This window comes from Phymastichus coffea, unplaced genomic scaffold (genome assembly GCF_024137745.1).
Source record: "Phymastichus coffea isolate CEN01 unplaced genomic scaffold, Cenicafe_Pcof_1.1 PCOF00013, whole genome shotgun sequence".
In the NCBI taxonomy this organism is placed as follows: domain Eukaryota; kingdom Metazoa; phylum Arthropoda; class Insecta; order Hymenoptera; family Eulophidae; genus Phymastichus; species Phymastichus coffea.
The window spans coordinates 2192819-2218647 of NW_026706824.1; the positions used below are offsets into that span (position 1 = coordinate 2192819).

Sequence of the window (25829 nt, forward strand, 5' to 3'; positions counted from 1 at the left end):
CCGAGTTGCAGCGACCAGAACCAGCCAACCTGCAGCGCTTACCCGCCCTCCTAACGCGAGGACAGTAGCTGACACCAAAGAAATAAATATTATAACTGCAACGATTGGCTGACTGCGCCGATGGTGGCAGTCGAGGTCACGGAAGAAATAAAATTACTTTTCCGTCTTCCTCTCCCCGTCACAAGTAAAATAAACTTCAGTCATTGATTAAAACCTTAATATTAGTAAAACTGGCTAACAGCAATAAGATAAGAAATAACATACGTGATACATTAGCAATAAAATAAGATACACAATAAAATGAAAACGCAGTAACAGAAAAGCAATAAGAAATGAAAAAGTCTGAGCCGACATTACTACACTAATATAAGAATGAGAAAAACGCAATATAAAGTTCAATACAATTAAATAGCGAGAATGGAGCTGAATCAAGAAAACTGAACAAATATAAAACGAGAAGTAAGGGAAACGCAATTACATAATTACAAAATCATGATCATATAACAAAGTGTTCGATCACCAGACTAGACAGAACTTAAAAAAGGAAAGGGAGGAAGAAAATCGGATGAGCAATGAGGATAGGTAGGCTTCCAGTTAAAGACCTCAACGAGGTTGATAAATCTGACCAGCAACGACAGATACTTGAATCTCATGGAAACTACAATAAGAGGAAGAAAGGAATAGAAGAGAGACGAGAAGAAATAAAGTAAAAGCTGTACAGAAAACGGAAGAAAATTATGATTTGCTATGAGTTGAAAAGGTAGGAACCAGGAGTTTGCAGATAATTTAAACTGTCGATGAAAGCCGAAACGTTGGAAGGAAGGGAAACTGGGGAATTTTCGGAAGGTTGAGAAGTTCATTAGGGATTCGGACGTGACCCTCTGAATGAAGAGCTGCTGTTCCAGAACCATGAAGAGGGAGACTAGCCATGACTTAAGTTCCATATATCTAGAAATATCAAAGTCAGTGGATAGGCAGTTGGTTTAGCAGGATCATGCAGCGAATTGTAAATGAGTGGTTCCAAGTCACAGTATGCGGAGCCGGATATAAGGAAGCTGAAGGTGGATTACAGGAGGAACGTTTTTATTATAACGGGGATTTAGCCCGGTTTACCCCGTAAATATATAAAGTAATGAATGGGGAATGATCGAGTAAACGAAGTCTGAAATTCCTGGGCGTAGTTGCCCGCCCAAGTTCGGTGTTCGTTACGTCGGCGACAGGACGGCCGGATCAGCGGAGATTCGTCGTGTTGGCTAAGGAGCGCGAAAATTCAACAGCGTTCGTTAGCATGTAGGTAGGGTGTTCGATTAAAGTAGCGGGATGTTAATATATTAGAACGTTTACTTTATCTTTAATTTATCTTTAATTGTAAGTAATTAACAAAGACGGTCGGAGGGAGAGAGATAGCACTCTAAGCAAGCGAGTAGAGAGAGAGAGAGGAGAGAGAGCAAAGCATCAAGCCGGTACTTAAAAGACAAATGCCTAAACCCTATGTTCGTCAACGGTTTCTATGAATGTTTGAGTTGACGCACACACACAATGGATGAGTCGCCACGTGCACCACACAGCTCTATCTCCTTTGGTAGAAGCAGTCTCTTATGCACCAGCAGTGAGTGCATCCTCTTCACCACCAATCACAGCTCACGTGTCCAATCTGTCCTAGGAGTCTCCTAGTGGAGACACTCACAAAGAGAGAGAGAGCTCGTGCTAGATCGGACACCAAACGTTTCTCACGTAACTCCAGAGGCGAAAAAAAAGGGCAGAACGATAAAGTTGAGATTCGACAGGAGAAAAACAGTTGATGAGACTCTGTCCGTTCACTAGCGTGTCGAAACAGCTACTCCTCGCGTCAAGGGCTCAATTTCGCGATTACATCTCCGTAAGGCGCGGTCACTCGCTAAGGTGCGACTATATCTGTCTCTCTCTCACTCTGCGCCTTGCTGTCGTGCACGGAAGTGTCCCTGCGTACTCGCATCTCTCTCTTACCTCACTTACCTCGTGTCAGAACAGGAGTGCAATTACATATGTAAATATACAATAAATAAATATAAATACAATAAATTCGTGAATATATAGAATAGGTTCGGAGAAATAGGTTACATTTTCTTATCGCTACTAGGGAAAGTGAGACATAACGAGTCAACAATTTCACTCGTTATAATATGAAGAGAATTTGGTGGTTGGGAATGGGTGGTAAAATATGAGGCTTGTGAGAGACATGAAATATTTCTATGAGATTCAAGGGAAAGCCATCTAAGACGTAGCCTATGGAAGGCGACATGATTTTCAATGTCAGGAGATGGGGTGGAAGGGATAAAATCAGTAGCGAAATGGACACAGATATTGAGCAACTTGTAGAACAAGCAGCCTCGTTTTATCCAGGTTGTGAAAGGCAATAAATGCATAAGAAGTGAGGGAAGATAAGGGTTTTGATTAGGTGGAAATCGCGAGAGATTACCTGTAAAACTTAAGCAAATATAGATTCATGTATTTTTTTTTGAGTGTATTGTTAATATGAGTTTCCCAGTGTAAGGATAAAGTGTCCAAAGCTTTTCACGGATGACGAAAATGGAATGATGATGTGATTAATGGAGATTTGAGAGAGAAAATCAAGATGTAGTAAGGATAAGTAAAGCTCACTGCCGACAGCAATGACCTGCGACTTTGCGACATTCAGTTGCAGGCCATTTAAAACAGCCCAATCCGCGATCGCCTGCGTATCGAGTTGATCTTTGGTGAGGGCTTCAATGATTTCAGAAAGAAAACAGTGATAATAAATCTGAGTGTCGTCAGCATATATCATGTGTCAACAGAAAAGAAATACCATGGGAAGGTCATTAATGAAAACAGAAAATATAAGAGCGGACGCGTAACCAGCTCGACAATGAGCCATCCCAATCAGCCACAGCCTGCAACCGTCCGGCTAGGTAGCTGAAAAACCAGCGATGTGTTAACTCTGTCAGGTTACAGGCCCGCAGTTTTCGGATAAGTAGGTCATGAGAAATGCTGTTAAACGCCTTGGAGAAGTCGAACAGCACAAGATTCATGAGCTGACGCATCTCAAAAATATGCCTGACATCCTCTAATAGACCAACCAGGGCAGTCTCGGTCGAATGCCCGCTGCAGAAACCAGCCTGCCTTGGGTTAAAGAAACTAGACTGTTTGCTAATCTCCAAACAGTCCGAGAGCTAATTATAAAGTAAGCGCTTCAGGACCTTGCAGGACTCGCAAAGCTGGGCAATTGGCCGAGTATCAGAGGGAGACTGAAGAGCTTTAATTTTCTTAAGATAATAGTGCATTTTCCAGGCTGAAAGAAAAGCTAAGGTAAGGATGGACAGGTTTATAATGAGAATGAGTTAGGAAGCAAGGGAGCTAAGGCCAAGTTAACGCATTTGAGCGGAGAGTTCATCGCTACCCTTGCCCTTGGAGCGAAGGGCCAAAACCTCGGACTCCACTTCACACTGAGACAGTAGAGAAGGTGAATGGTGTGGAAATTAGAAAGTAATCGATTCAAAAATAGGAGAGTTAATTGTCATCAAAAGCTCGATTAGTTAGAGTAGAGTGACCGCGTAATGATCATTCAGGACGTCTGAGAAGAAGAAGAGTAGTGGAGAAGATAGAGAGAATACGTGAGAGAGAGAGGCTTCTTTGGATGCAAAATTAGGCACTTGCCCTAGGTTATTTAATTCACATATATATTATTAGTATTAATGTTTTTCATAAATACTTTTTTAATTAATGAGTCTAGGATCAACCTGTCAAAATGAACTATTTCTGTAAAAGTAAAATTATTCTTAATAATTTTTACTCCAAGCTGGATGATTTTTTGATCATTCATCTTCTCTTCTCACTTTTTATACTTGCACAACATGAAATTAAAAAAATTGTAATTTAACTAAATTATAACTTTTGTGATGGCTCGCGCGAAATCCTCTCCCGACGAGAAGAAAGACAATGGAGAGAGCCACAGTATTACGTTTCTGACACTAGTGAGTCCGATTATTCTGACGACTCGTGCAATAGCCCTGTCCGACATCGTTTGTACCAGCCCGATAATCGTCAAGGTTATGAGCTTGCCAAAAAAGTCCTGAGGAATATTAGGATTTTGGAGAGTCGGAAATTAAAGTATAGTGGGATGGATGGACTTAATTCATCAGCCAAGTCGAAAAGGTAAAATCTCGGACAGAAATGACCGCTGACGATCTGCTGGACGTGATACCCTCTGTATTCACCAGAGAGGTAGCCTCGTTGTACCGCAGTTTGGCCCGGGAGATACATAGCTGGCGAGACCTACAGCGAGTTCTTAGGGATCATTATAGCCACCGATCGTCCGACGATGACGCCGAGAAGGAACTGCGACGCAGGTCACAAGCACGAGGAGAGCTGGATCGACTACCTGGATGCTTTGCGACACATAACGAGTTTCTTTAAACATCCGCTACCTATTCCTATGTCGACTCAGCTGAAGATCGCTCAGCAAAATCTACTTTCCGGCTATCGCCAGACCCCTGGGAGTCAGATCAGATAGTTGTAGGTCCTAGGAGGAAAGATGAACCGATTAGGTTTCCCAGCTCTAAGGAGAGCAAAAATAACTCAAAGTCGCGGACTGTGGCAAATTTGGAAAGTCCCTGAGTGTCAGGCCAGATGGATGTAGGCCCCAGGTTGACACAGAAATTAAAGACCGTCGTTGACTCTGAGGACTGCAAAAATAACTCCCAGGAGTTAATAAGCCAGGCCAGATAGTCGCTGGCAGAGAAGAGGAGTAAAACAGTGACCTTTGCTGACCCTGAGAACAACAGCATAAACTTAGTGTCTCAAGCGAAACCTCAAAGGGAGGAGGACGCCTCCCAACGAATGAAAGTTTTGATGACCATCTGCATTTCCTGGAATTCGTGCTCAGGTGACGATGCTTAATGATGCCGGCCTACAAATCAACGCAAAGAAATGTGAGTTTGGATGTTCTCAGCTCGATTACTTGAGGTTTATGCTAGACCATGACGGACTCCGGCCCGACTCGGATCGTACGAAGTCAGTACTAGAATTTCCTATACCTCACACTATCACGCAACTAAAGAGCTTCCTAGAAATGGTGGAGTAATACTTCCCAATCATTAAGAATTGTTCTAAGATCAAAGTTCCGCTGCAGAAGTTGACTATCTGTTTCCCATAGTCAACAGAGGCCACCTGGGTGCCACTTAATCCGTCTAGACAATAAGCATATCAAGTCTAGACGCTTCGAGAGCCTAGGAAGCTCTCTCCTGCTTGGTTACTAATGAGAAAGTGCTAACGGTATCCAACCAAGGAGTAGGGGCAATCTTTGTTCCAGTCGACACTGAGAGCAGTGGGGCAGTCAGTCAGCTCCCATCACTCGACTCGGTCGGACGTGCATTCTTAACTCCGCATTTTTCGTTGCTATACGCGTATAGATTTATTGTCATATATATATATTATCTTATATATCTTATATATTTATTATCATATATATCTTTATACTTTTCTTGTACCTTTTACTTTAATTAGATGTTTGTGGAATAAAAGTGACAGTCTTAATTTTATTTTAGCGTCGAATTTATTTTCGTGCTATACCTCCCTCTTCAATCGAATTATTGAACAACTAGAACGAGTATCTTCGGCATCTTTGCTGGGACTCATGCCCATTACCATTCAACAAACAGGAGTGATGACAGCGACAATCCGAACCCAGGACCCAAGTTTCGCAGAGACAGCGCCCAACTTACTTGCCTTACCGGAGTGATTTGAGAATTACTTGGCGTCGACGAACTTCATCACACATCATCAGCAGGATGGCGCAACGCCACATTTTGTTTGAATCGTAAGGGCTTTTTTGAATGAGCACTATGGTATCAGATGGATTGTGCGAGGAGGTCCGGTTAACTGGCCTGCTTGTTCACCTGATCTTACAATACCAGATTTTTATTTATGGGAGTACTTTAAAAATGCTTTTTTTGAGCAACAACCCACTACAAGAGCAGATATGCAGGATAGGATCCGTCCAGCATGCGCTGCTATTCCGAGGCAAACTTTGTTGCTCACCGTTCGCCATTTTCAAAGGCGTTTGACAATGTGTCTTGAAGCAAATGGTCGTCATTTCGAACGATTGCTTCGAGGTTAGTGAGAGGCAAGGGGACTCACGTGAAACAAGTAGCCCATCGTGAGAGGCAAGGGGACTGACGTGAAACAAGCACCCCAAAGGAAACAAACCTTACCTACGTCCACGTCGTTATTTCTGGGTAACGCTAATAGTAAGGAAAACCTTTTCAAGGTCAATATTTTCAAGCGTGTTGTAATATTGGGGTTGCTATTCAGGAGAAAAGGCTAGCAAATAGCTATCAGATTTTGTAGCATTTGACCTTGAAATCTCTTCTCAAGGTCATGAAAAAAAGTTCTTAAATATCTTTTTGGACGTAAAATTTCTCGCTCTTTCCGAATCCGATGTCAAAAATAGGGGTTCCCATTAAAAAAACACTTTGATCTTGAAATAACCTTGAAGGTCAAGTTCAAGGTCAAAAGCGTTAGCTCTATTGTGTTGCCGCTCTACAACTTTTGTCAGAACCATTTTGCCCTATCTGGCTTAGGTTCCGGGTAATCCAGCTGCGGCGATTAAAATGGGTCACCATGTATAAGTGTAAAATATACTTTATTTAAACTTGGCATATAATATAGCATTGAATGACCACCTATACGCACGATCAAAATCTTTCCATATTATGTTTTCTTAATAATAAGCATAACCTACAACTAATTATATACTTAGTCATTATAATAATAACATGCGGCCATTGCGCACTTTACATTGTACTCGTATTCTCCGTTAGAATATATTTAATAATATAATATAATATATTATATTTATGTTTCATGATCACGCACAATCCTACAATCTAAATATTGTTTACACCATAGTGTACAACGTACATTTTATATTATGTGCTTTTAACTAAGATTAATATATTGTTAATACATTAAGCCAAATACAATTATACAAATACAATAGTATTTTCTAAATAATAGCAACCTCTTATAAATAATGGTATATGCTCCTTCTTAATATTCTTTACTTCTCTAATTTCTACTCCAGAAAGCCTATAAGAGGCATATTATAAAAAGGCTCTATGCTGTCTGTCTATCTACTCCATATTATAAAAGTCTATAAGAGGCATAGTATGAAAGCAGATATGCTCTTTGCATATAGTGCTCTCCTAATACTCTGTCTCTCAAATCTACCTTATAAAGGCCTATAAGTGGCATATTTTGAATGCAAATATGCTCTCTAGCTATCTAATCTACATTATAAAAGCCTATAAGAAGCATAAAATAATATCAGTCATACTCATCAGCTCTTATGTTCTCCTGATACCTCCTGAACCATATACGATCGTAATTTTCCATATTATTATATTTACCCATAAGCTTATTATTTCATATGTATTATTTATATATAAGCATATTAAGCGGAATGCTTCGTTTATTTACTAGACCACACTTTTATTGTTTATATTATTGTTTATTTATCGAATATATAACAGAATCTGCCTATATAAGAAAAAGCGAAAAAGAATATATAAGCGAATAATATTATGTACTACGAGCATATAAGCACACCGACTGAAATGCTCTGCTGAATTCATACATCTATTGTCATTATATTATTACAAAGCACATAACTCATGCATAATATTCTATCGACCACAATGATTAGGCTCATTTACAAAGAATGCCCCACATACAAGATAGTCCGGGACCAACGCCTACTCCGATGCTACGTCATAGCCAAGCAACAGCATAGCATCAATGCACTCCATATATGACAATACTCCCATCCACTCCACATAAGTAATCTTGACCCCTACCACAGTTAGAGGACGCCTAGTATAGAATCATCCCTCCAACCAATCAACCAACAGATAAGAAGACCACTCCATATATGGCAATACATATTATAATTATAATAAGTCATCGTGACTAGGGGAATAGCTATATTAGTTGGCCATAGCTGGACAACGCCTTAAACATCGAATCCACTCCATATATGGTATATATATATCATCAAGCCACTCCCAAGCTTCTCTGAGGTGGCGTCCACACCACTCCAGCTTATAAAGTCATCTCTCCTTAAGCAGTCAGTAGTACTCCGCTCTTTAATCCGAGCAGAAGCGTAGACTTAAACCTCCTCGTTTCTTTGTACTATTCATTTCTGTCTGAGCATTGCAATCAAAGTGTGTTCTATTTTAATTCGTGTTACAATTTATTCGTACCCTTGCTATCCGAACAACTACAACGCACATTGGGACTCCTACCCAACCAAATAATGTTACGATGGTTACCTTTTCTCGTGCACGAACTCCCTTTTTTTACGAGTTACCTTTCAAATAAATGGGGTAACGTTGCAGACTAGTTCATTGAATGGCCATATGATTTCGTTGAATGACCTATTACTATTAGTATTAGTATTATCTAATAAGCACACATACTAACCTTTAGTAATAAATACTATTGTATCACCATTATTATTATTATAGTAAGTAACTATGTTGTACCGATCACATTGTACACCTTCATTACCGACTATCCGTAAGTTATAAATACACCGATCACAATGGACACCTTCATTACCGACTATCCGTAAGTTAAAATAGAGCGATCACATTGTACACCTTCATTACCGACTATCCGTAAATTATCAATACACGGAACTCATTGTACACCTTTATACCGACCGTTCGTAGTAATGTACCGATCACCTACACTCTAGTAAACATTGTTACTAACTATTTACACGGTAGAAATCTCTGCTGCGTACTAACATATGGATTATAAATACCATATAGATTATAAATATAAGAGTATCAAATCACCTTTGAACCATCGTCAGCCGTTTATGATTGATGTACAACATAACTAGTAATTATAAAAATACACACACACACATACACACACCCCCTAATTCAGTAACAGAGTCATATACAGACGCTAATTATAGTATATTACGTAGACGTCATTCTATCAACTCACACTCCGTGTAATCCACGTGCTCACGATACAACTAGCAACTATGTAATAACTTCTTTCCCACCAAAAATAAAATGCAGATACACATTTTAGTATTCCCCGCAACTTGCACTCGTTATCTGCTTCGCACAGTCAACAGAGGCCACCTGGGTGCCACTTAATTCGTCTAGACGATGAGATTGTCGAGTGCCCATCTGGCTGACATCGAACCCAACCCGTCTAGATGATAAGACTGGCGAGTGACCACCTGGCTGACACCCAATCCGTCTAGCCGATATATGCTTATCGAGTCTAGACGCTTAGAGAGCCTGGGTAGCTCTCTCCTGCTTTATTACCAACGAGAAAGTGCTGACGATATCTAACCAAGTAGGGGGAATCTTTGTTCCAATCGACACTGAAAGCAGTGGGGCAGTCAGTCACTCCCATCACTCGACTCGTTCGGACGTGCATTCTTACTTTAATTAGATGTTTCTGGAATGAAAGTGACACTCTTAATTTTATTTTCTCGTCGAATTTATTTTCGTGCTATACCTTCCTCTTCGATCGAATTATCGAACAACTAGTACGAGTATCTTCCGCATTTTTGCTGGGACTCCTACCCAGCGCCATCCAGTAAACAGGAGGGGTGACAGCTACATATCAACCCGAACTGAGGATCCGAGTTTTGCAGAGGCAGCGCCCAACTTACCTGCCTTAGGGAGTTTCGGGTACAACGTAGGGTGGGCATACTTGGAGCAAATCAATGGGCAACCGAAGATTTTATTGTCTCATATTGTGAATAATAAAACATCAGAAGAAAGAGCGGAATAAGTTCATCCCAATTCCGTTGATTCTCTGAAACCAACAACGACAAATACTGCAGAATTGTTCTATTAAGACGCTCAACTTGATTGTGGGTGTAAAGTTGTAGTTCTAGTTTTATGGATACCCAATAAAACTGTTGATTTTCTAAACAAATTTGACTAAAAATTTCTACCCTCATCTGTATAAATTTCTTAGGAAACTCTATGACGGGAAATGAACTGGGAGACTAATGCCCGAGTAATTAAATTAAATTAAATTCGTCTTGACTCGAATATTTTTTAAAGTAACTACCTCAGGCCGTCTGGTAAAACAATTAACTATAACCTTTAAATACCTATCACCCAGCGAAGGAGATATTTTATCTAAAATGTCAATTTGAAGTCTTTCTAATGGAGCTCCAATATTATAAATCTGTAAGGCACTTTTACCTCTTTCTGGTGGTCCCTTTTTAGCAATACAAAGATCCCAACTCTTACACCAATTTTCAACATCTCTTTTACAGGAATCCCAGTAAAAACGACGTCGAACCTTGTCCAAAGTTTTGTTAATAACAAAGTGGCCACCAGTAGAAGAACCGTGGGCTTCTATGAGGACTTCATTCCTACTCTTTGAAACAATCAATTGCCACACACATGTTTTCAAATCGTTTGATTCTTAACGTCTCAAAAGATCATTATAAACATAGAGAGAATCCCATTGAAGAACATAAAAATTAAAAGAAGGACTTTTTGAAGAAATAATACGTCTATCATGGCATTTATCCTCCCTTTTAAATTAAGTAGGACACTAATATTCTAGTCTTTTAATTGTTTTATTTTTCAATCAGGATTATTCTCAAGAAGACAGATTCGACCAACTACCTTCTCAACAGTAGTTGTCTTCAATTTTTGAGCAATATCTACAGTGAAAGTTCATCTGCATAGTAATGCATAGTAATGAGAAGATCCTTTCCTATGAATAATTTCAAAATTAAATTAACTTAATTTTCCTAACCGCCTACCTAACTAACCATCTAAATTCCGGAAAGAGATTAGCCATTGGAGAATTGAATGATCTGTAAGAATTGAAAATTTCTTACCAATGAGATATTGGGAGAAATATTCAGAAGAACTATAACCGCTAAAAGTTCTCTTCTAATAACACAGTAATTACTCTCAGCCTTGGATAAAATCCTACTATAATATGCAATTGTTCGTTCTACACCGTCCTGAATTTGTAAAAGAACAGCACCAATCCCATGTCCTGGCGCATCAGTATCTAAGATAAATTCGCCATCTAAATATACTACTTTATCTGGATATGCTAAAATAGGAGGGGATGTAATAGGCCTGCATTAACTTATCAAAAACTTTCTGACATTCTGAAGTCCAAACAAATGGAATGTTTTTCTCAGTCAACTTATAAAGAGGCTTAAATGTCAGAAAAATTTGGGACAAACCTTCTTGAATATGAAGAGAATCGCAATAAAACTCCTAATCTGTTTCTTTGTATTAGGAATTGGCCGATTCAAGACAGCAGAAACCTTCTTATACCCTCTTGAGACATATATGACCTAGGTACTCGGCTTCTTAAAGAATTCACACTTTTTAAGGTTAAGCTTCATATTCGCCTCACCTAAACGTGAGAAAACTTGACCCAAATTGTGTAACATTTCTTCGAAGCTCTTAGCCTTAACCGTAATACTGTCTAAGTAAGCTAAACAAACTTTGCGGATCAAATCTTGAAGAATATCCTCTATTAACCTTTCGAAGGTAGCTGGAGCATTGCATAAACCGAAAGCCATAACCTCAAACTCCCAAAGACCATTACCTACAGAAAATGCTGTTTTTTCTTTATCCTGAGACCTGAGTTTAATTTGCAAATATCTAAACTTTAAATCTAATGTCGAAAACCAAGAATACCCTTGTGGGTCATCGAGAATTTCTGAAATATTTGGCAAAGGAAAAGAATCTTTAATTTAATAAGATTATTTATGTTGAACAAGGAATTCTTTGAACTTCTCTTTCTGAGAAATGTTTAATTCAATGCGACAGATTGTATTAACATCCCGGGTTCAAATCCCGGACGAGCCCCCCAAATGTTACGTTTACGTATGATAAATAAAATACACAAATAATACAGGCTTAAAACTTTATTAAATATAAAGTTAAAACGTTAAACGTGATGCTTCCAATTTGATGCTCAGACGTAAACTAACTAAACAACAACAAATTATTTACTCTGACGTTGCCGTGGATACAAACGTACGAATTAGATATTAAGAATCGCATTCGTAATAATATAAATAAATATATTAATAAGAACACTTTTACTGTATCCACGTTATTAATGGTATCGTTCAGAATGTTCGATTTTGACCGCTTACAAACGGTACAACTCGCGAACATTGAACTTTCGTGATTTGTGGCCACGGAGACTTGTTCTACGTATTTTTAACTATTATTTAACAAAATTTCAGCAAAATTGACCGAAACCATTTTACATAAGGATTCTGCGGTGTCCTGTTAATTTCGTTCCAAAATTTTCTTGAAAAAAGGCATTTTGTAGGGCTCAAAGTATCCTATAACTTCCATGAATGGTCAATTTTTTCAATTAAAAAAATCGAAAAATGCAAAATTTATTCCCTTTTAACGGGGTTTAGGGGTAGACTCTTTTAGAAAATTTTTTAGAAAATTTAGGAATATATATTTTTAATATATGGACGGTCTTATCATTTGTGAAGGTGTTGTACATCACAAATATGCACCAACAGGTCAGACAATCAATAAAAAATACTACGTTCAAATTTTAAAACGTTTGCGTGATGCAGTAAGAAGAAAACGGTCGTACTTTTGGGAAAGTGGTGACTGGCTTCTCCATCACGATAATGCGCCAGCGTATTGATCCAGTCTTGTACAGCAGTTTTTGAGCAAACACAATATCGCATTACTTCGACAACCTCTATACAGTCCCGACATAGCCCCTTGTGACTTTTGGCTGTTTCCAAAACTAAAAAAACCACTCAAAGGACACTGATTCGATGACAAAACAACGGTTGAAAACACTGCGACGAGTGTACTTAAGGCTATCCCTAAAACTGAGTTCCAGGACTGTTTTGAAAAGTGGAAACATCGATGGAACCGTGTTATTCAATCAAGTGGGGATTACTTTGAAGCATGCCAGCCACCAGATGATAAAAAATAATGCTAGCACGAAAATATAAAGGTAGGCCCGATACTTTCCGGACAGACCTCGTATTTCAATGTGTCACATCATTGTCAAAAAAACATGATATTGAAAAAAAGAGCAGTACGTTTTGAAGTACAATAGTTGCTTTCTCAGATGTAGTTACATTTGCAAAAAACATTTTTTTAATTAAGTTACGATTCTTGGAAAACAGTAAAAAAAACGTTTTTAGCATTTTTAGGTTAATCCTAACATATCCATCTCCATAACTATATATGATGTCCATCTCGAAAACTAAGTGTGATGAAGCTAAGCTTGGATTGAAGGCAGAGCACCTTCAGAAATATTTTGAATGATCTCTGGACGTAGAACTTTTCCAAATTTTGTCGGCTTGTGATAGTAGATACGATACACGTGGTTCTAATGATTTTTTACTATAAATAAAAAATTTAAATTGGCAGCATACGTTTGTTTTATGTTCTTTTAAAAATTTCCAATGGTTTACTATTCCACAAATCCAAATTCTTACCTTTTTAACCCTATCAAACTTTTTAACCCCTTTGCAATGCGTTTTTAAATAAGTCAAAATAAACGTAAATATTTTTTGGTTTATTATCATCTACCGGATTTCAAAAAATGATAGCAAAATAACGGTTAATTTTCAACATATTGATAATATTTTCATAACACTTCTTTAAATTCAAACTCTATTTGACATATAATATTATGTTTTGATCATTGTTGATGTTTAACCACTTACCATTGTCCACCATTCTGCAGCAGTCAATTCTGATTTCACCATTATATTTTTCTCATTTTTATTGATTAGGTTGATTTGTTTATAAACTTCAGTGGAAGTCATGCAAATCGCCTTCTTTTTATCGTCTAATTTTTTTCTCAATCTATCCAAGATACTATCTAAAAAATTATTTGATTGGGATAAAATTGTTGGTGAACGAATACCCCATTCTACTTCGTATTTGTTGTTATTATTCGACAATCGACCTATAACTTGTATGTCTTTATTTTTATCTTTTATTTTTAGGATGTATTCATAGGACTCCTTAATTTTTTCTGTAGATAGTGCACGAACTATGTAGTCATTCCACTTTCCAGTTTCTATTGCTGAATAACAACTTTCACTTTTGCTGTAAAAAGCAAAATTTTTAGTAAAATAAAAATTTTTACTAATATATTCTTAAATTTTAATATTTTGTATATTTGCACACATCTTTTAACGAAAAAATTAGTTAAGCTTGCAAGTCTTTTGCTTCATTTTTTTATCTAATCATTAATATAAGAACTGTAAATGTAAGAAACTATATAGTTGCTAATAACTATAGAATAAATATATATATATATATATATATATATATATTGTAACGGGGGGATAAACCTGCAAAATGAGAAATTTATTTAAGAGCAAACTCCCACGATGCAGAGCAAACCGCCGCTCCGTTAACACGTATGTTAATACGTGTATTCGCCTTAACGTCAGCTGACTTAACTTGGTTGTCTTCGATCAAGCGGAGTTGAACTCACCTTAAGTCACGTGCCCTGTGACACACGATGAGTTTTAAGTGTAATCGACTTTGCTCCTAATCCACTTAATCCCCTAGCTATGATCAGATTAAAACTTAAGCCTATTTCAATTGTTTAATCTATTAGTAATTTATAGTATTAATAATAAATAGATATTGTTATATCTATTTATTATTTTAATCGGCGAATAATTTTAATAGATTTTATTAATAAAAATCTCTACAGTCTTTATCGGGCCGAAAGACTGACGCACGCGAACAGGATTTACAATTAAATAACTTTCGGTGAGAAAGAGAGAGAGAGAGAAGATACGAAAATTGGCGCGATCTAACGCTCGGCGCGAATACAAAATCATCAACGCTAACGCGGCTGAACAAAATAATAAATATATTTTGACACGCGATAATAAAGGGAGGTGCACCTACCCTGCGGTGCAATTACGGTGATCAGCCGTAATTGTTGATGTCAACAAAATATCAACTGCCTCCGGTCCTAGGTTATCAGCTGTGCTGCCTCGTACCACCTATCAGCTGCAAATCTGCTGCTACCAAAACGCTACAATCCGTAGGTCTCGTTGTTGCACTCACGCGCGTAATTATTGGACAAGAAACTATTAGTCGGCGAGAAAAAATAGTGCAAATAACTTCGGCGATATCTACTTGTCACAACAGCTGAGACGTAACTGCTAATTTGAAAGATCGCGCGCCCCCTCTCTCTCTCAATACTTAGAACTAACGCGCGAAAATCAGAATCGCGAACGGTTCAATTAATTGAATCGACTACCGTTGTAATATATATATATATATATGGTAACTATACAATGCAAGTTTGGTATTTTTTACAATAATAATAGATATTTAAGAAAAACGCTATCAGAATCTTATTTGAGCAGTCGTAATGAGCAGACGTGTTGTCGTTATCCCGAGCTTAAAGTAAATATTGGCGAGATTGCGAATGGTTCTCTGTTCACGCATATCAGTACGATCGAATTCTAATTTGCTCGGTATTTTTTCGTTTAATGACTGCGTGGACTGGTAATATATGTATATATTATTAATTTATTAATAATATAAATAAATAATATCTATAAAATTGATAATAACGATTTACCCATTTGTTGATTTTATAATGGTGTGACAGGGTTATAGCGATGTTCGCTAGCCCTATGTGCGGCACTCTCCTCACATGAACGCAGCGACCAAGCGTGTGCTATATAGCGGCCACATACTTGTGTCATTGCAGGATCGGGAGAGAGGAGTGCGACGGTCGAAAAAGTATCGCCAAGAATGCGAGTGAGAGCGAGAAGAGCGAGGAGAGAGAGAGCGATATCGGCCGATTTTTGGCGGCAAGAGAAGTGGGAGCGCGGTGGCGCGTGGCTTAGAAATTAAGTGCGAACAAGGGCAGTTAGGCGTGAGCTCTCGAACAATTAGGGCCGTCTAGAGAGAGACAGGACCGGACTAAGATTTCTGCAGGAGAACTGCTGCCACAAGTGCCATTGCTACGATGGCCAGGAGGAGGAATTCATCAGCAGTCGAGCCAATACAAGCAGCAACCATTCGCCGTCCACGAGGCAGAAGCCGTGCTGCGGCCCTTCCTGCAGCAACACCGAGAATTCCCACGGAGCCGTTTCCTGCTGGACTACGCTTTCACCGGCGTCGTCTCTCCACCGACTGGATCATGCGAGCGAGATCGCATGATCCCACGAATTCTGGTTGCGGAAAAGGTTGAGCGAGCGCGCTTGCCATGGAAAAGAGAACTTTGTAGCGTATGTTTGTAAAGGGCGTCAATAAATAAGATCGTCAAGTATTATTATTATTATATTTTAATTAATGATTCATTTATTTGAATCATTCTCCCTAACCGGAACGAGCGTCGGCCTGTGAAAGTCAGCGCCGGCTTTCTTTACTGCGATTGAACCCGATAAAAATTAGCAGAGTTCAGCCCAAGGCGCAAGGCGGCTGTACCCTCTCGTAATGGCTGAAAGTGAAATTTACGAATTTGTTTTTTAATTATTATTCAAAAATGGATTTTTAAATTAATCGTTTTTATTTTGAATAATGTTCCACTTATTACAAGCGATTTTTTTATGTAAAAATTTTCCGTAAATTTATTATAAATTCTGTGTTATAAAAATATATATGTTTAAATATCTAACTTATATCACATATAATTTTAAAAGGCGATTTTTCCTTGAGAAACGATTTATATTAAAAAATTTGTTATTGTATACTTCATTTTTTAAATCACTAATTTTCAATTTCAATCGAGCCATTTTACGACAAAACCTGTACAAAGTTTATGCTAATATCAAAAATAGCGTTGTAGGGGCTACAAAGCGTAGAAAGGAGCCAATTTTGCAAGTATAAATTCGCTTGTCGCTGCGGCAAGAGGATTTACTATCCTACTTTGCTTAACAGCGCGAGCATTGAACGAAATAAAGACTCGGCTATTTCCTGAGACTGATTTCATTATTCAGTGGTTAGCCTACTAATTCCTTTTCCTTACGATAATCTAAGCGCTCAACTAATAACTCTCTCTCTCTCTCTCTCTCTCTTATGAGAAAAAAAAAGCTAGACTATCTCCGCTCTGAAATTATTAATTGCCTATAAATTAAATTGAATATTCGTTTCGACCCTGTCGGGCTTTTCCTCAATAGATGCAACAATACTCAATTGTATTTTAAAAGGCTCATCGAAACAGGGAATACTGTGTTCGCTATTCGGTGATTATTGAAATATCAATACTTAAAGTATTCACGCAACAACTTCTTTATTACTCTCGGAAACGCGATTACGAATAAAATAATTAGAGTCCGAACTATTTACTTTACTAACGTAATATAGAATCAAGGGCTACAGTACGGACGATACAGTCGAATTGTGCGGCATTAAAACAAACATCTCTCTTCCCACAAATGTGCTCTTCTGTTATCCCGGTCACGTACTATATCAGATCAAGTGAAACAAAATTCTCTGTAATGCTGTTACTTCTTGTTTTATGTTATTTTATAAGGAGATAATTCACGTGTCTACACGAATAGCAAAGGTTTATGTATTTTATACGGATTATATACGGAAATAGTATTCAATAGCATGAAAGTAATAAAATTAGCAAAAATACTGTAAATTAAATAAATTAATAACAAAAATGTAATCTTAGATAACTTATTATCTAGCTACCAACTCTCATAACCTATACTTATCGATGTATTAGATAAAGTACTCAATTGGATATATTATTTTTCTATTTTTTTGTTCGGCTGGCTCTGATATTCTCTTTAAGAAAGCTGTGGCGCAGTTTTTATTCCTTATTTTCAATGTTGTGGATTTTATGTGATTCCTTCTATATGGAGAAACAATCGTTGCACGAATGTGCCATTCTCAGCCAATCATACATAATAAATTCGTCGAAGGATTGGCAATTATAAAACGAGAATACGTGGAATTGCTGGGTGCAATTGTATGATTAGACATTTGTTTCGTAAAAAAAAAAAAAATAGGATGACAGAAAAATAGAGTAGAGCTGAGCCGTATCTTATTTAACACTTATTGAAAGAGAGTTGTATTATTTAGTAGTCATGATGTTCGAACTAGACTGACTATTGTTGACAGAAAATGAATCGCAGAAGCGCTAATTTCTCCATATTGGCTCGTTGCGAGTTAGGGAAATTAGATATTTGACGTAGGTAATTCGCTCCGCTCGTACTGACGTTCATGCATTTGGATTCATTTTACGTTTACGCGCTCTCACGAATCGGTTGCGATTTTTGAATTATGAGCTAATTTTGCGCACCTATGCCACTTAACTTCGTGTGAAGAGTTCTTCCACAGAGTCAGCAACAAAGACATACAAATTTAAGTTGTGATTATATCAATTCTACCTGTGTAAGCTTTATCAAGACGTAACATGCTAATACTAATAATATAATATAGTATATAATAATATTATAAGAATAATTATAATAGTAGTATAACTGTATTTTTGTTGGCGATTTCAATTCACATAATACAACCAGAATTGTAGGAACATAATAATTATTTATTTATTATAATTATTATAATTATTATTATAATTATTTATTTATTTTATAATTATTTATTTATACTATTATAATTATTTATTTATTTATTTACCAGAGTATACATTAATTACGTAGTTGCAATAAACATACATACATTACAAATTAACAAATATATTGCTCCACCACCATTCTTCTTCCTCTGACTTCAACCCGTTATGCCACATCTTTACCTTTTATTTCTCTCGCTTTCCTTCTTACTTCCTATCTTTTCTTTCTCTGCTTCCACGTCCAGTCCTGATCTATAAAGATCTCTTTCTGTCCCAGCTTCTTTTTCTTCTTCATGATTCCTTCTTTTTGTTCCCATGAAGCGCATCTAATTTGTCACATCTTTTTTCCCCTTTCTTTCCGATCAACCCTCCTTATTTTTCTCAGATTCACTATCTTCTCTTTCATTTCTAGTTCCTCTCTTAACCAGTCTCTTAATCAGCCTTACACTTCTTTTCCCATCTTAACCCACCCTCTAAATCTGTCACTATTATATTGTTTAACCTACTTTCTCTATCCATTTTTTCTCTCATATATTCTATTTCTTCCTTATTATCTACTTCTGTTCCTCTTTGCTTCTCGTTTTCTCCTTCTATACTTTCTTTTAATTTACGCACGCTTCTTTCAACTAGTTCATCCTTTCTCCCCATTTTTCCTGCAGTTTCTTTTCTCTAAGTTCTGCTTTTTCCCTTTCTTTTTTCGTCTCTTTTTTTCTTCCTAACTTTTCCTATTTCTTTTCCTTTCTGTCTCCATTCGTTCCATTTTTTCCATTATTTCTTTAAACATTTCTGTCCATTCTTTCCTTTCATCCTCCCCTGCCTCTCTTAAATTCCTTATATCTGCCCGAATCTTTTCCATTATATCTTCTGCACCATTATTTTTTCCTACTTCTCTCGTCGTTTTATCCAACCCTTCTACTCCCTCCCTTTCCATCTCGCTCCCGTCATTTTCACTTTTGCATCTTTTTGCCTCTCTCATTTCTCCTCTAATATTCTCTCTCAGCCCCTCTCCGCTCTCTCTCCCCCTCACCACCTTTACTCTTTTCTTCTTTTCCTCCTCTGTACCTTTCTTTCCATCCTTCCACCTTTTCTGTCTCCGTCTTTACTTCTCTTCAGTAATATAATACACAGTCTAATAGTACCCGTTAAAGCGTCAACATGGAGGATCATCAAAAAGAAAAAATGTGCTTTCTCAACTTGTGAAAGTGCAAGATGCAATCAGAAATAAGTATAATCTACTGAAGCATGCTCAAGATTGCGCTGATAAAGTCTTGAATAAGACGTTCAGCCAATAATTGATCTGCTATATATTATAGTGAGCGAAGTGGAACCAATAAAAAATTTAGTAGATCCAATCAAGAATTTTGCGAGTAAAAATACTCCTCCTCCTCCTCCTTCTGAAGTATTTTCAGTTAATAAGACAGAGTTTTTCAAGAAAATACCATAACATGAAAATAATTATTTTGGTGCTGTTAGTGATTATGAAAAACTACAATCTAGCAGTGAAGATACTGATGATACAGTTACGCACAACAATACAAAAATTTATCAGAGTTCATCTGAACTAAGAGAGGATGAGAGCTTGCCTGTCGATAAGTACATAAATGCTTTGGATAAAAGTGACTCTAATTTTTTGGATTTGATTTATAGTGTCCGCAAAGAAAAAAATAGAGCTTGTGTCCTTGGTAAATCCACAGTGATTTTTAATAAGAATACCGTAAGTGTTGATGATTTCAAGAATCCGAAAACAAATGGTTTAATGGAGTTACTTGTGTTAAAGCAGCGTGATAGAAGTATAATAACACAAGATGATCTCAAGAGATATAGAGAAATTTGGGAAAAGTCTAGCGTTCATAGCATGAATCCAAATGAGCCTATACGAGCACATAATAGTCATAAATTTAATAACATCATTGGTCCATTATTTAATAAGACTAAAAAACCTAAGATAGAAGAGAAGGAATTAAAAATTGGTACATCTTTACCTAGTTATAAGATAGCACGAAACAACAACAACAACATCAACATTAATATAGATTATGTGTATTGGGATGATCCAAATGAGCTCGTTGATCGTCTTCAATTACTTGTAGTTCATCAGCATAGTCATATGAACGAAATTCATTCGATAATTCAGGAACTACGCGAGGGTGGATATATATTGAGAGCATTACTACCATCCATTCCTTATCAAAATGAGCGTTGACGTATTCGGACGTAAACTTAGACATCGAGCTAACGACCGTTGTGGTCCACTAAATTTTGTATTCAAGCTCAAGTCAGATGGTCATTTCGATCTGCAAAATAAAAGATTAGAGAATGTTGCTCCACCACTAAATTCTGACGATGTCGTTAATTTGCAAACTGTTCAACGTATCGTTCAGTCAGAAGTCAAAACTGTTACAGACACCATCATAGCATATTTGAAAAGTAATCTAAGTAACTTAGTTAAAATAAATAAATCAGTGATAAAAATAGATACTTAAAATACAGAAGTAAACGTGTCGTCCGCCCATGGAGCATTAAAAAGTGGTGGAAGAGCTTCATAGATCATCCACGACGCAAGTACGATATTCGACGAATAGACGAGACTGGTCGACCGATCTCGTCGATATGCAGGCTTATTCTAGAGGAAATCGCGGCTACAATGGTCTTCTTACGATAATACTTAATTTTTCGAGGCATGCGTGGACCGTGCCAGTGAAAAAGAAAACCGTTAGTGATGTCTCAGTAGCACTGAAATCTGTTTTGGTGAAAGCTCGAGTACCAAATAATCTTCACACGGACAGAGGCAAAGAATTTTACCATGCAAATTTTGAAGCTCTCATGAAAAAATATTACAATAAAGTCTACTCGACTTATAGTTCACGCTAAGCTTCATATGTGCACGATTCAATCGTACATTAAAAAATGCTATGTGGATGAAATTTAGTCTACGCGTCAATCACAAATGTGTAGATATACTACCAAAGCTCACTACTGCTTAATTGTTTACGATTATTGAATCGTAAACACAGAACGATTGGTATGAAACCTATTCAAGTGACAACGGTGAATCAAGCTCAAGTATTACGCAATTTTGCTCAAGAATGTATAAGAAGGAGGCCGAAGTTCATAGTTGGCGATAAAGTGAGAGTGATTAATGCGAAGCAAATGTTTGAAAAAGGATATACACCGAATTGGTCTACGGAAATATTTACAATTGTAGGTGTAGTGTCATCAAATTCAACTATTTATCACTTGGAAGATTATCAAGATCAGCCCATTCTTGGTGGTTTTTACGAGCAGGAGCTACAAAAAGCGAAACATTCCGATATATATCTGGTTGAAAACATTATTTAAAGGCGTGATAATAGAGTGTTTGTGAAATGGTTAGGATTCGATAATTCGCATAAAGTTGGATAGATAAAAGTGAAGTGTAGAAAAAAAGAGAGTTAGTCTAAACTTATGTATGTAGATTTAAGGATAAATAAATACCTATTTGATGTAAAAATATGATTGGAATATTTATTTATTAATAATAATAATGTATCTACGTGCTACTAAATTCTATACAGTTTCCTCCTTGATAATTTATAAATAAATTAAGTTTATTGGCGTTGTTCATCAAATTGTAAATCAATTTTAGACTTATTCCAGCATGAAGACCATGCTCATAAAAACTTCTTCTGATTGTCGTAACGTTTACACTCATGCCAAAATCTATTTTTAATATTACGACTATTTATGGAGTACTTCTCTTACTTACTTAGTCTTGAGCTTTTTCGACTTATTGAACAAATATGCTTATCTTAGTAGCTCGATATTTTTTACACCGTGCTTTACATTTTTTATTTTTGATATTTCCAGATGTTACAAACTTTTTAACATAATAATTAACGGTACTTTCAAAAATCTTCAGACCTGAAAATATCTAGATTTCTTTTTTTAATTTGTGCAGGGCAAATTTATTTCACTGCGCTCAGAAATAAGCAATTTCTTTTCTTATAGTATACAGCAGACAAAGGGAGGCCATATAGAGCTAACATTATAAATTTGGAGATATTGAGAACATGCAACAGTCTCAGTAGCGCCACGCATTATTTTTTTTTTTATTATTATATAATTAACAAAATAATATAATGCTATATTTGATATAATTAAACATCATTTATATAAATGTTATATACATTGAGTATGGAATCTTAAAAATCTATAAGTACACATGGCGGTATAGAAAAAGAGACAATTGTATTGGCAAATTTGATTTGTATTTATTCATGACCCATGACAAGCTAGTCCGCGAGAGGTTCAGGTGGCTTGAAACTTACATAGGGGTTTCCGCATGCACGCGCGCGCGCGGCGCACGCATTGTGGGTGGTCAGGAAGTGGATAGTACCTTCCATCGACTATCCCGAGAGGTTTCTTGACCTAGTTGCGACCCCAATGAGCCCCCCCCCCCCCCTATTAGTAAATAATATAATAATAAATATTATTATGTACCACTGTCAAGGTAGATTTTTTCTATAAAGGTTGTATAGGTGTATAGGTAGGACGCTATAGAAGTATATATGCTGGCTTGAATTTGCTCTAGGAGAAGGGGTAGCGTCTCTAGCTTGAGTTGTGCGCGCTCTCTCTCTCTCTAGCTTGAGATGTATATAGAAGAAAGGATGCTTGCTAGGGCTGCATATTCTGGCTAGGCGCGTACACTGTATATCGTGGATGCTGCTCTCTCTCTCTCTCTCTCTCTCTCTCTCTTTCTTTCATGCATTCTAGCAGCGTCCATATAGATGCTGCTCTCTCTTTTATTCTTTTTCTCTCTCTCTCTCCCTCTCTTGCTCTCCTCCAACAGTAGGGCGCTCAGTAAGCATATGCTGGCTAGGTGCAGGCCCTCGGAGAGGTAGCATTTCTAGCTTGAGTTGCGTGCGCTCTCTCTCTAGCTTAAGATGTGTATGGAGGAGAGGATGCTTGCTAGGGCTGCATCAAGCTTATATTGAAAGACAGAGTTTAGTGCCTCACCCGCACTCAAATCGCCAAGTAGTCTTTTCCTACGCTTCTCCATCCACCCACTCTCCCATTTTACATCATCCCAGCTCCATTAGGTATATTTATTTGTAGTAAGTAGACAATGTAGTTATGAGCAATTATTTTTCTCCATTTTGAACACTTGTCCTCGTAGATATATTCGAACAATACAATACTTAACCTAAAAATGAGAACGTTAGAATTCAATATATACTGTATTTAGTTAGATGTTTCTGCAATCACCTCCCCACTTTTCAGTATAAGCTACTCCTTTCATAGGTCACAACACTTCGTATACTAGTTTACTGTCACTATAATCGCCTCCCAATTTTTCCGACAGAAGCTATCCCCTCCAAAGCTCACAGAGCCGACACCGCTGTGAACAGTGCCACCGCCTACTTTTAAAAGTTAGTCCGTTATAAAAAAGAGCACAGACTATTAAGACCGTCTGTAGCCATAGTTGGTAGTTAACATTAGTCTCTATAGACTACTAATAGTTAGAAAAAGTTGCTTAGAGACCCTGTATAATTCCTAAAGTATCTTAAAAATAACTATTAATTAACAAAGTAATTTACTGAGTATCTCAATAATAAAAATGTCTTCAATTTCATATTTTGAACAAACTGTAAAAGATCTGCGGTCGGCCTATTATAAATCTCTTGACAAAGGAGTCAACGTAGATGATTTTATTAGATGAAAAATTTAACGAACTCTGCTTTCATTGGTGTGAATCAATATTTGAAGCTGACTAATTTATTTCAAGCAATACTTCAAAGAGGTCAAACTTGTACTACACACTTTTGCTCTACAAACACAATTTAATAATTTCATAAAAGTAGCTGGAACTATTCAGACATCACAGTTGAATATAGACGAAATTTAAGGAGATGGTATTGTTTGGAGACTAATTCATTCTGCTTTTGAAAATAGTATTAATACTATCGTTATAACAAATCAGCAACATGTGGATATAAAGTCGTTTTTAAATACAGCAAACAAACTTTTACAAAAGCAAATACCGAAGTTTCTACCTATCCATAATATATTGATAAATATACAATTTTTAGCTCAGTTTATTATTAAAAAGAAAAATGCAGAGGATATTCAAATTAAATACTTTAACACTAAAAATCAATGCATTTGTAAAAGTAAAGATCTAATGAATACTTTGAAAGAAATATTGAAGACTTTTACCTAAGAATATTGAAGAATTTCAAGAAAGAGAATCTAGTTGGTCATTAAAGATTATTGTGAGGCTTAACTGTTTAACATAAATAAACACAATCCACCCAAACATGACAGACACGTTTACTCTTAACGAGTCTTGCAAATCGAGCTTCTTCTCATTTTCTCTGGATCGGAAAATGAGGTCATGGATCATTACAGCGAATGCCGGCGGGAGTTGAAAAAAAAAAAAAATCATTGCAGCTAGTGCCATCATTAGCCGTTATAGTATATATAGTATATATATATATATATATATATATATATATATATATACTGTAATTGGTCACTTTGCGGTGATTTTATAAAGTCATAGATAGAAGTTTTAATGTCATAGATAGATTCGTTCCTGCCAGAATATCATTACAAAATAATCAACTACCCTATTTATGGCTTATAAGCGATAATACATTGTTTCTATGATAATGAACGGCAGTTTGGGGAAGTTTTAAACTGACTTAAACTGATTTCTATCAAATATTTTAGAACTTAGATTGTGGATAAAAATAAATTCGTAACTTGAATTGGTATTCAGTTACTCTATAATTTATTAATAGAAAATCATAATCATAAATTAAATCTTTAATCGTAACCGCAAAAACAAAAATTGAGTATGTTAGCAAATTGAAAATTATTTTTTTCAATTAAAAAAAGGGCTTATTTATGTAAAATTATTTCCATTTATTTCAGCACTTGTCCGTTCTCAAAATTCTTTTAACTTACTGTACAAAATTGTAATTTAGCCTTGTGCTCTCCGCGTTGACGTACATACTACTGTGGGCAAAAAGTAAGGTGAATTTTCAATTTAAACTTCGCGGGCTTAACATTTCGGGCTAGTTCTTTTTTTCTTGAGTTGGTAGGACTGCGAATGACATCTGGGACAAATTTCATGTCAATGTCATCATCAGTAATATATTTACGCTTGTGTTTACCAAACGACCTCTTGCACTCTTGTGCATGTTTCGATTTTTACAATGTCTGATTTAATTGAGCAA

At 36.7% G+C, this 25829-nt stretch overlaps 1 protein-coding gene across 3 annotated transcripts in view; it reads right to left on the reverse strand.

Annotated features, from left to right (window-relative positions):
- LOC131673122 (uncharacterized) overlaps positions 1 to 25829 on the reverse strand; it is a 974862-nt gene that overhangs the window by 128655 nt on the left and 820378 nt on the right. For all 3 annotated transcript variants that reach the window (XM_058950873.1, XM_058950865.1, XM_058950855.1), the window contains one exon: positions 13760 to 14147. In XM_058950873.1, the coding sequence (XP_058806856.1) occupies positions 13760 to 14147 (388 nt within the window). The remainder of the gene's footprint in view (positions 1 to 13759; positions 14148 to 25829) is intronic.